Source organism: Thunnus thynnus, chromosome 17 (genome assembly GCF_963924715.1).
Source record: "Thunnus thynnus chromosome 17, fThuThy2.1, whole genome shotgun sequence".
Lineage (NCBI taxonomy): Eukaryota > Metazoa > Chordata > Actinopteri > Scombriformes > Scombridae > Thunnus > Thunnus thynnus.
Genome location: NC_089533.1, coordinates 9,360,897 through 9,372,850, shown reverse-complemented (window position 1 = coordinate 9,372,850; position 11,954 = coordinate 9,360,897). Strand labels below are relative to the sequence as shown.

Below are 11,954 nucleotides of genomic sequence, written 5' to 3'. Positions count from 1 at the left end.
CTGGGGCTCAGAGGTTCCGATTACAGGACGGGACTGCGCTTTGTGTCCTTGAGCAAAGTATCAACCAAGCCTTCTACGCTTCAGTTAACGTCTACTGTTCGTACACAAATGAGTGATGTATAAACCTGAAAGCTATGTAAGTTGCTATGGAAAATATCTTTTTGCTAAGCAACGCAAATATAATACATATCTCAAAAATGCCCCAGCCCCAGTATGCCAATTCATCTTCATCTATCAGAGGACAGACCACTACCGCAGCCCAGCCCGGCATAGTAACCTCTACCTGAACCAGGCCAATGCCGACACAAGAGATAGTGTTACCAGCAGCGTCACCCTACATTATCTGTGTCATTCAGTGTCTCAGAGTGACAGACAGAAGCTCCAGCAGCTCCAGCATACAGCAGGCCGACTGTAGCCCACACCCGCACAGGAAAACCTGACTACAAACACACGCTCACATATCACTCCCGCTGAAGTGACCACAGGTGTGCACACACGGCAAGTATGCACACACACATATGCAAAAACCTTTCTCTGCCTTCACCTGTCAGGACTGTTTCAAACACACACACACACACACACACACACACACACACACACACACACAGGAGCTTGCATATTGCACCCCTGCTCCATCCAACCCCCCACCCTGCTCAAAGCAGCCACCCTCGGGGCTTGTGCGTGCGAATCCGGCTGTGGACTCAGCAGCCCCCATCGCTGCACCCCCTCCACTCAGGGTAGTGAGGGAAATGAAGGCTTTAGGAGTTCATTATAAAACAACAACAGCAGCAGCAGGGGATAGGCCTCCTGGGGCCACAAACTATCCCTTCTCATCCCTCCATCCTCATCTTTTTCCTTTATGTCCCACAATATCTCAACCCCGGTCCACCCCGCTCTGCCTGCGACACACTCCTCTGTCTCGTTCCTTATCACACGGCTCCGCTGAGAAGAACACAGCTTTTTAAAATACAGCATTCATGTTGGATAAAGTTAAATATTGATCCACAATATTATAATATGGTGAGTTAATATGGTGAGTCAGTAGTCTCGCCATATGAACTTGTTTGACCTCAGTCATCAGAAACAAGGTTGATGCATTTATGTATTGTTTTCATTTTTATTGTCAAAGAGGGGAAATTCATTTTGTATCAACTAAATACGTGCATTGTGTTATTAGATAGATAAAAACAGGAAGAAGCCTGGAAAAATAAGATTTTCAGTGCTGAACTACGTTTTAGGGATTTAAAAACTTTAAAAAAAAGTGTTGTCTACCCTTAATTGACAATGTTTGATTTCAAAATGAATGTAGAAAGAAAGAAGAAAGGTTCAAGATGCATTTTTTTTTTCTGCAATTTACTCTTTGACATGAGGAAAACCCTTTCCCCTTACTTGTTTATTACCCTCTGTCATATGGCTCAGATTAGTGAGTAACATTTATCCATCTCTTAGTGTTGTCATCGAGGCTCAACAGTGTTTTTTTTTTTTTTTTTGCAAGATTTTTCTAAAAGTTACATAAAAAAAATGCTTGCCCCCAAGACATGCAGTATTTCATTACTCTGAGAGATCATTTTCTCCAACAATGCAATGTAATTTTGAAATTTTCTTTTAATTCACTGCAATGCTTGGGGTCTCAAGTTGATGTTCTAATAAGGAATAATAATGTGTAATCATCGTAATTAGAGAGCAACATCAAAAGCACCATAGCACACACTATAAATACCTCATACAATAGCCCTCTGTGTGCTGTAGGTTCACTGATGCCTTGCAAATAAGTGGAAAGTTATGATTCACGGTTAATAGCACGTAAAACGCTCTCATCGTCATTCTGGGGCAGCTAAGTGTAACTTTCTAATGGCGAATCGGGGGTCAAACGCTCTGTTTACATTTGTAGACAGCATTCTTCTGAGTCATCATCTATGTCATCGTCATCATTATGATTGTCATCGTGGCTGGTGTGCTGGCCAGAGGCACAACACCTGTAAAACGTGTGTCCCACCCACCCCCCTTGCCTTTTAACCGGTCGGTTAAAGGGTGATGCAGCGAGACCACAATGCTCTCAGATGAAAAGGAGAGGCAGGGCAGTATCAGCAGGAAGTGGTTTTTGCTGGATAGGTGCAGGTCGCAGAGTTTCAGGCAGGTGTACTGCGCTCGCTTTCCTGTTGCGTGTGGAGTGCGTGCATGTGTGCGAATTGCGAAAGCACGGTTGAGGGCAACCGCCTGCAGCGACTGAACAAGACACAACAAACACATAGCTCTTACAAATGTATTGTCCATTTATTCATCTTATTTGTTTTAAATAAGAATATAATGCAACAAGATTTTAAAAAAAACATTTACTTTTGAGATACGGAGATATATTACCAAATTCAAAAGGACTGTACAAAAAAATCTGAAATATGATCTTGTCTTTAAAGCAAATGCAGAGGAAAAGACATGTATCTACAGAGAGAATAACTCCGCACAGGTCATAAATCTTGCTGATATTTGCCAAAAGATGAAGTGAGGTAGAAAATTATGATTCCACATTGTCATACGCCTGGAGCCCTGACATGAGTTATATTCATATCATATATACAGTTCAGAACCACTTAAACAAAACACAAACTGGCCAATAAAATAAAGCTTTTGGGTCCAACGTGCACTTTTGACCTGCATTCTTGGACGCATAGAGTCGTCTTGGGTATGAGGATAAGGGAGTAAACACAGTGATTTTCTTTGATTAGCAATTTGGGGAAAATAAGGAGCATGATTAGCCCACTTCAAAGGCATTTAGAACAAAGATGTGGCTTAATTAGACTTTGAAGACCAAATGATTCAGTCAGGGCAATTTTAAACTTGAAAGTGTAGCATAGTGTGTGCCTCTATAAATAGAAGGAATAGAAGAAGAGGACTGGTATGTTTAGAAATTAACGTTTTCTTCATTCTTTTTAGCAGACGTTGTTTGGTGTTTCCCCCACTATTACCCCTGACTGTTTCTCTTTGTTCTGCTAAGCACACATTAGGCTACATGTAGAGATTTCCATAGACATTTCCATAAGAGCAACTGAAACCCAGCTTGTTTCTTTACACAGTAATCCTGTTAATGCAAGTAGTTACAATGTATATTAGTGGCATCAACCACCCCTCAAGGCTTCCAGTGATTAAATTTAGACATTTAAACATACATTTAACGCTTTTTTCTAATTTCTATGATTAATTACACACTATGTATCATATGTAGCAAGAGCAATGTAAGTGCTTTTTACTCATAAACATTCTCCACAGCAGAAAATGCAACACAGCAGACAGAAAGACAGACAGGTTGATTCCTTTTAAGGCCTTTTTAGCCTTAGTGGCACCACTCGGTTACAAGAGGGTTAAAGTATAAAGCAGCAGTACGACAGACACAATGAATGATACAATAAATAGTAAAAATAATAAAAAGTGGAAGGGGCCAACACAATTACAATACAACAAAGTCACTGTCAGAGGACTCCTGCAGACGGGGTCGGCGTCGTACTGCTGGTGACGTCCAGTCCAGTACCTGTTTTAAGAGCTCGTTTCCCTCCTTCCCGAGAAGAGTGGGATTTCAGTGCATCCAGTGAGAAAAAAGCAGAGTAGCTCACCTAAGCTGCTGCATATCAAATCGGTGATGATTAGCAAATAACCAGCGATATTATAATGTTACAATTCTATATTCCTGTCAAAATAACATGCAACTCAGAATCTGTGACGACACGTCTCTGATGTGAGATCCCTCAGTGTCTATAGGAGATTAAAGGTCAGCCATGTTGATATGTGAATGATGAAAATGAAGATCAATGACGATCACCTCAAAACGCTTTGTCTCTCACACATTTTCCACTGACTCAATGGATCATTCATTTCTTTTCTTTTTTTTTTGCAAGTCTTCACATACTATATCATTTCTGTCCCCTGCTTATGCGTTTTTGCAGGTGTACACCTCCTCCTCTCTGACACATGTCTGACACTCCACTTGGCAGCACCAGCGTACCTGGCAGTGGCAGGACAGGCTAGTGAGGCGCATGGCTGTGTTGTAACCGCGCCCGCAGCACAGACTCTGACAGCTGGTGTCTTTGGCGCACGAGCGGCCGCCTGTACCCGGAGAGTATCGGGAGGGTCTGCAGAAGCTGGGGGAGTCCTCCAGGTAGACCAGGTCAGTAGTGCGCAGGCTCTGGCCGTGGCGACGGGGCCCCGCCAGCTCTGTCTCCCCGGTGGCTGTGTTGGTGACACTCAGCACTCGCACTGCGGTGTCATACCGGTACTTCAGCAGCCGCCCGGTGTCATGGAACGGAGAGAGCTGTTTCCAGCAAGTCCGTACGGCACAAGAACCGGAGACACCGTGACACTTGCAGGTTGTCTTCAGACCGCTCTTCACTGCCTGCGATGGGAGACAAGAAAGCATGGGAGGGAAAAAGGGGAGATGTCAGTTCTCTCAGTTTGATTCATTACCTGGCCTCTTATCTGGGAGGTCTATCTGTACAGAGTCAGCCAGTTTCCTGCAGGGTGGGTAGGGGGGTTAGGGGTGGTGGTCTGCAGTTAGTACGCCTTTAGCTCACCTCAGTCAAAACTTTAAAATAATGGATTGAGGGGAACTGCTCAGCATGTCGTATTTCATTTACCTTACATTGCTCACTTGGACAGCTCTGGCAGATTCTTTTTTTTTTTTTTGTCTCAATGTGTTGAAACTAGCTCTGTCTGCCTCGTTCCTGTCTCTCTTTTCTAAAGCCCGAGGCATAGGTGACAAACAGTACAGACAGTGGAATCTCTCCACCCTGTTCTTTGTACATGCCTGCTCATGGAAAACATTGATTAGAATTTTTGCACAAGAAGTGCCAAAAAATGTAGCGGTGGTTTGTGATAGTGCCCCTGATTCAGGTTAATAGTTCACTGAGGTTGATGGTCAGTGATGAGAGCGCGATCACTCAGCCTGAGAGCTTCACTCTTGGTGGGGGCCAGAGACAGGTCAGATAGCACAGGGGTTAGTCTGAGAGGGAGGGGCGGGCCAGAGGGTACTTCTGGGTTGAAAAGTTCTGCTCAGTTCCTCCCTTTGCAGGTATGAACCCCTCGGGGGGCTTCAGAGTACTATTACTGAGAGATGAGGGGACTCTAGCCACTTCATGTTATTGTTAACACGGCTCCTGGTCTCTTCTCAGCCACATCAGTGTAAAGTGAGGAAAACATTTAACTCAGTGAAGATGAGATAAGATAGTTCTTCTTGTTGTGTTTTTTCTTTTTTTTCTGTTCCTCAGTCTCCACCAACTCTGGCCCTTCCTTAGGTGTGAGCTGCAGGGTTAGGACCCTGGGGCCTGCTATTTCAGAGCTACACGGTGGTGGTTATGAACATTAGGGGGATTTATGAAGAGCACGGTGATTTAGTAAGTGGAAAAAAATGCTCGCTCATATATTAAAAAGAGGCCACGGTTATAATCGTTCTCTCCGACATGAGACCTTTAATTTTCTGTAGGCCCGCACAGCAAGCTTTATCATGCCTGAGAACACCTGGCTCCAACGATCCCACAGCCGTCTTGTCTCCCTGCCTCACCCACTGCCTCCGTATTATCCACCAAGGCCAACGACTGCAGCAAATAAAGGGGCGTTTGTCTGGCTGGCAGCATGAAAAATATGCAGGTGAAGATTACAATTCTGTATCCTCTGATGGCACAGGAGCGTGTCAGAGGTATAATTGTCGCGTAAAATTGCAGCCCAACTAATTGAGCCGAGTGCGGCTCAGGTATAGGTGATGTTTTCGACGCCTTGGACTTGAGAGGCAACTCACCCGAATTCCGACGTTGATGTTGTGGGTGTCGACCTGAGCCCTCAGGTCCTTGCTGACCCTCTTTTGGCCGAGGAACTTCTTGAGGAACTTGGTGCTGTATTTCAGGTTGTCGCCGCAGACCCCCCACTGCCACGCTTCTCGATGCTGGATGCCAGGGGAATCGTCACATGTGCACCTCTCCATTCGACCTGAGCTGCACGCTTTGGCGAGGGCATGGGTCAACGCGGCAGAGGACACTGCCAGGAGGAAGGCGGTCTCCTTGAATGCTGGGAATAGATGTAAAAGACATTAGAGGAAGTAGAATAACTTTGTGTAAAAAAATAAATAAATAAATAAATGTTTCAGTCCATTTTTATCTGAGAAAAGTTTGGAGAGCTGAATTTACAGAGCTTTGAATGCAAGAGCTAATTGTGGCATCAAAAACGTGATCTGAGTGCAAACTGTGTAAAGCCCATGGGATTAATTCATAGTTCACAATCATCGGAATGTCGTTTGTGCCATTAAATAAACCTTTAAGCCGAAATGTTTACAAAGAGCTCACCACGTTGTCATGGTTAATACAACCTCAGCATTATTCTGCGAGTTTTGTTGTGTCATAAATCATTTTCTGACCCTTCCTTATGGTTACGCACTGTTATTTGCTTCACCAAGAGCCGTCACCAGGGTATATTTTGATCCAATTAATTATTATTTTGACTAGGAAGGATTTTCCCAGATGAAAGTGGGTAATCACGCCACCCTTTTCCTCTGGGAATGGGCGCTTTCCCGAGATAAAAATAACCACAGGGCTTGAGCACTCTCCACCACACCGCATTTCTTGGCTTTCTACTCCCTCATTACCTCCATGCTGACCTGTTCATGTTCTCCCACACACTGATATCCATATGCATAAGGCCTGGGAGATCCTGAAGTATTTTCTGTGCACAGCTAGACCTGCACTGGACTTGAGCTATATGCAATATGGTGATTTAGTAGAGGCACAGCTATTTTTCCCCATGTGTAGCTAATAAATGATTTTATCAGGTCATGCAAAAATATTCAAAAAGGAAAACTTCTTTCAAGAGTCGTAGCAAGTCAAGAGACCGTGTGGAATATATTAAATAACAGAAAACCTGGTGTCATCCTTACAATACTTTATATTACAATTGCTGAAGTGCACGAGAACGACTTTTAATAAAATACACTACAGAGCTCATGATGACAAAGTCACTTAATGCAGCAATGTCTCCAAAAGCACCATAGTCAAACACTTGAAACTATAAGTGCTGTTTGTGAGTAGTTGAAGCTAATTTTCTATGTTGTAAGATCAGTGATGCACTAAGAAAATTGTGGACAAATTTGAGTCTGACTCTAAGGTTTGTGATGATTCTAAGGCAGCAACAACAAATGCACACAAAAATTTAAAATTTTGTTCTTTTAGAGATTCACATAAAATATCAATTGATATTCATTTTATACTATTCTCTATAATGTATAACATTAATTTATATAAAAAAAATAAGATGCTAATTTAGATGCTTAAATTCCATTACATTCCTGCTAGACTGTGTTTACATGTGGCCTATGAGTCAAACCATTAATATGAACTGTATATATAAATATTTTATTTTTAAGATTAACAAGTATCATGTGTTATTACTCACCCAACAACTTTTGTAACCACTCAGCTTGAGATAAACAGTTTGCTCGTCCAATTTTTCTTCCCTTCACCATTTTTTTTCTAACATAATGTTCTTACCAGGATTAACTGATGTTGCCATTAGTGCCATGCAGGCAGATGTTTATCACTCCATTTTGGTGTCCTGCTCAGAGACACTTTGGCAGGACAGATGCTTTTATATAAAACACACTGCATGACACCTAAGTAAGTGATGGAGCTGGAAATATCAGGCAGCTATAGAGCTGTCTCTCTGTCGAGAAAGGAGACTGTGCATAACTTGAAGGTCTCAGGTTTGATCCCAGTAGCCGCGCGTCCTCCTGAAATGCTCCTAAGCAAAACCTGATCACTACTATCACCCTAGATATTGGATCAACAAAGCGCCTAATTTATAACGCGTTTACCTCTTTTCAGAAGGCTTCCGCGGCCGTCCAGACTGCAGTTCCAGCGCTCATTCCTGAACTGATATCGACACTCCAGCAGGCTGAGGCGCACTGACTCACGCAGCGTCTCGGCTAGACCAGGTTCCCTGCGACACAGTCTCTTTTGCCGCTTGGTCAGAGTCATCTGCTCGCACTGCTTCAGGTGGGCCTTGCCTGTTGGAGCTTCATTGGAGAACGGACCCGGTAAAAACACCAAAGGTTCCCGACCTGTCAGCCTTGGAGCAGAAAAAAAAAAAATAAATAAACACATGAGGAATTGTCAAGTCTTGAACAAGTGGTATGCATTTTCTAAATTTAAAAAACAAAACAATACAGTATACACCTATACTATTATGGTGAAATATCTTCCAATAATTATAATATCGCTGCCATTATTATCAGACCAAATGAAAAGATGTGAGTACATTTGCGTGTTGTAGTCACTTTGATTTACGCTGCAGTCTTGCCACTTGAAAATTGTGTGAAAATGTAATTTCTCAGATGGTAACTTTAATCCAAAAAATGGTTGTTGTTTTAGTTTTCCTGACTGATGTCCTATTGTAGGCTAAACAATTGGAAATCCATATACAGGAAATAATAAAGTTAATTCAACAAATACATGAAAAGCGTGTAAAAGTAGCTAAATAATTAATATTAATTTGGTTGGGATGCATCTTAAAATGATGTTTTTGGTTTATTACCACAAATTAGCAGTAGCAAAACTGTAGAGGTCTCGAACACTTCCATAACAATTTGGCTCAATAGTTTGTGCATAATTACACGTGCGTAATTTGGCTAAGGCTGTAAAAGTTATTGTTATGATCTCATCAAAGCTTTAAAACAACAAAAGCAATCAATTAAAGAGAGCGGTAGAAGTAAAAAGAAAATCGTCTGACCCAAAATAAGCTGCAGTGTGCGAGAGAAGGATGCAGAGTGCAATGAGTCGCAATAGGCAGGCGGTCCGTGGGAGCCTGGAGCGCATGGTGCCGGGTTGGCGCTGCTCTTCATCTCGCTGATTCTTCAACGGAGAAAGTCAGTGCCGTCTGGTCGGCGCACCTCTTTAAGGGGCCCCACACACAGGCTTTCTATCCGCTACGCCAGGCCCAGTGGTCCGCTGAGAGGCAGGGCCCTTTGAGGGGGGGAGGGGGGATGGGGGGACGCATCGTCTTGCCGCATCCTCATTGGATTTTCTCAATATTGTTACTGTATGTTCCCTCCCACTGAAACGCCACCCAGGTGGACGGAGCTGCAAAATGACTGGGTTTACCTGCTGTAACATATAAATCTCAAATACACCCCAGTACCACCTATAGGACGTCCAGTTCTCCAGTCATCCTGGTTATGAACTGGAATCAAAACCACAAATATCCAGCCCATTTTTTTATGGGCAGAGACTCTTGGAATTAAACATATTGGTTTCTTTGATGTCAAAGGTTTTTTATTTGTGGTCAGTTTGTCTCAACTCCAAACAACTTAACTATCCTTTCAAATTTGCCACTCAGATTTTATTTTTGCATAAATTTCTATTACTCCAGACCCCCAATTACCCTGACTGGAGAAGAGAAGGCAAAAAGATAATTTCCCTTTTTTCGGTCATATAAGTTATTACATTATAATCATTGCCATTAGGCAGCATAAATCCACAAATATTACAAGCTAATTAAAGCACAGCAGTCAGGATTCAAGAGAACCCAGTGGATGAGAAGGAAATGATCCATGAAGTCTGAAATTAAAGGATGCAAACATATTATTAAAGATCTTATAGCCTGTTCTTCCAATCAAACTACACACGCTGTGTCCCTCCAAACTACACAAGTCCTTTTGAGAAAAACCAACCATGGACGGAGCCCCATCTAGTGGATTCAATACGGTAACATGATTGGATGACTTTGGCTTACCAAAGTAAGACCAGTAAGCCAAAACTGATGAGATGCTAAATGAATAAGAACCGTAGTTGTCACTGTGAGTCAGATGAAGCCTAGAAAGCAGCTGTCTGCCTCAGGTCAAAGTCTGCAGTGACAAATCAATTGCCAAAACAATCATAGATGTCAGGTCAGTATTTTCCAACACATTTCACCAGAAAGTATGTTAAATTACACTTTTATATGTTTTTTTTATGTAACCTTATGTCGTCATGATACATCAGAGGACATATGTTTTGTTTTAACAACAGCTCAACCATAATTGTTAGTGACACAGCTTGGTTATTTGGGTGACATAATGCTACAGTGATGCACTCACAGGATGCAGTAATACAGCGAGCTACTGGTCACACTGGTTAGAAAGGCACCCATCAGCCTATCCACAGGACATGACTGCACTCCTCAATGATTTTCTTTTAGCAGCTGACTCTGGCCATTCATCTGTTTTAATCCTTTCAGATCTCACTGCAGCCTTTGATACTGTAGGTCATTCAAATTTAATTCAGAGTCTTAAAAAAATGGGTTGGCAAAATAGGATTTTTAATGTTGCTATTGGTGATTGCAGATCTTCCACAGAATCTCTGTTTTGTGGAGTACCTCAGGGGTCAGTCCTCGGCCCCCTTCTTTTCTCCATCTATATGTTACCTCTAGGACACATAATCCAGAGACACAGTATTAGTTTCCATTTTTACACAGATGACACAGCATTATTTCTCTTTCGACCCCACCAGTAATAACCAGTTAATTACTCTCCATACATGCCTAAATTAAATTCAAATCTGGCTGTTGAATAATTTCCTTCAACTGAATACAGACAAATCCAAGGTCATTATCAAAGGCCCAGACACCCCACGTAATCACATCTCACCACAACTTGGTTCATTCTCCACCAGTATCACCATTAGCTGCAGAAATCATGGTTTCTGTAACTCACTCTACTCATGCCTAAGCAAACACAACCTTTCCAGACTTCAGTTAATTCAAAATGCTGCTGCCAGATTCCTAACGAGTACATAAAACCCCAATTTTAGCCTCATTAAACTGGCTACTTGTGCATTTTATAATCTGTTTTAAGATTTTAACTTTTAAGGGATGGGTCTGGCCCCTGAGTATATAAATGTTTAATCCCATATGAGCCTAAGTGTAGCCTGAGATCCTCCGGTGGGTCTCTTTTAGAGATTCCAAGATCTAGATTGAAAACCAGGGGCGACTGGTCCTTTGCTATCAGGGCTCTGGAATGACTTGCTGGTTCAGATCAGGCAAACCACATCTTTGTCATCCTTTAAATCTCTTTTAAAAACACACTTTTTAAAATGCGCTTTTACTTAATCAATTCTTTGATGTGTATGTCTAATAAGCTTAATATCTTATCGTATTCTTTATTTTAGTGTATTCTTACTTTTATGTTCTTTTTCCATTTTATTGGATTCTGCCTTTTATTTTGCTTTTTGTTGTGAAGAACTTTGTAACTATGTTTTGAAAGGTGCTATACAAATAAAGTTTATTCTTATTCTTATTCTTATTCTTATTCTTATTCTTATTCTTATTCTTATTCTTATTCTTATTCTTATTCTTATTCTTATTCTCAGCTGACCATCATCATCTGTCATATGATGATCTCTTCTTGGCATAAAGTCTTGGTAAACTTGGAGTCATTTATCAGCTATGTATAATGACAAATGAGAAAAATGGCTGGTGCAGCACCTCTTAACAGCTGCTTTTCCTCTGTCTTGGTAATTGCGGGGACCTCAGCGTGGCCTCAACGTGATGTATGCAACTCATCTTAAGAGGGAGAGGGAAGAGTTGCTGATTGTGAAATTCAAGTAACTAGACTTTTTCCACTTTTCATGTATTAAGTGTTGTGTTTTCTACTCTTTGAGGACGTGCTCAAAGCCATGAACACAGCTGAGGTTGCAGACAAGCTGGCCCTGCGCTCAGTGCACCAGCATAACTGGTGAGGTCAACTATACGAGCGTCTGGACCGTCATGTCTGTCATCTCTGTCTGCAGCGTAATTGCCTTGCTCTCTCCTCTCTTTCTCTTGCTTTCCTTCCTCGGAAATGTCGGATCTTTGGCAAGTGCTCCCTTGCATTGTGTGTTTGGATGAGTATTTTTGTATGAATGAATGTGTGTATGTATAAGCTGAGTGGGAGCTGCCCTGCTATTCCTGAACAC

At 42.1% G+C, this 11,954-nt stretch overlaps 1 protein-coding gene across 1 annotated transcript; it reads right to left on the bottom strand.

Moving 5' to 3' along the window:
- Positions 1–2,253: 2,253 nt before the first annotated feature.
- Positions 2,254–8,927, bottom strand: wnt9b (wingless-type MMTV integration site family, member 9B). Its single transcript, XM_067570523.1, has 4 exons — positions 8,755–8,927; positions 7,841–8,094; positions 5,780–6,045; positions 2,254–4,381 (listed from the first exon to the last, which is right to left on the bottom strand). Exons 1-4 carry the CDS (start codon positions 8,838–8,840, stop codon positions 3,920–3,922), a joined length of 1,068 nt encoding a protein of 355 aa, XP_067426624.1. The 5' UTR covers positions 8,841–8,927; the 3' UTR covers positions 2,254–3,919.
- Between the last annotated feature and the right edge of the window lie 3,027 nt (positions 8,928–11,954).

What these genes read in the sequence shown, in the direction of transcription:
- wnt9b (XM_067570523.1), bottom strand. Translation starts at nt 8,840, where the DNA reads ATGCGCTCCAGGCTCCCACGGACCGCCTGCCTATTGCGACTCATTGCA. An exon ending in CACACTGCAGCTTATTTTGG is followed by an intron (nt 8,095 to 8,754) that starts GTCAGACGATTT and finishes TTCTGCTCCAAG; the next exon opens with GCTGACAGGTCGGGAACCTT. An exon ending in ACATCAACGTCGGAATTCGG is followed by an intron (nt 4,382 to 5,779) that starts GTGAGTTGCCTC and finishes CTCCCATCGCAG; the next exon opens with GCAGTGAAGAGCGGTCTGAA.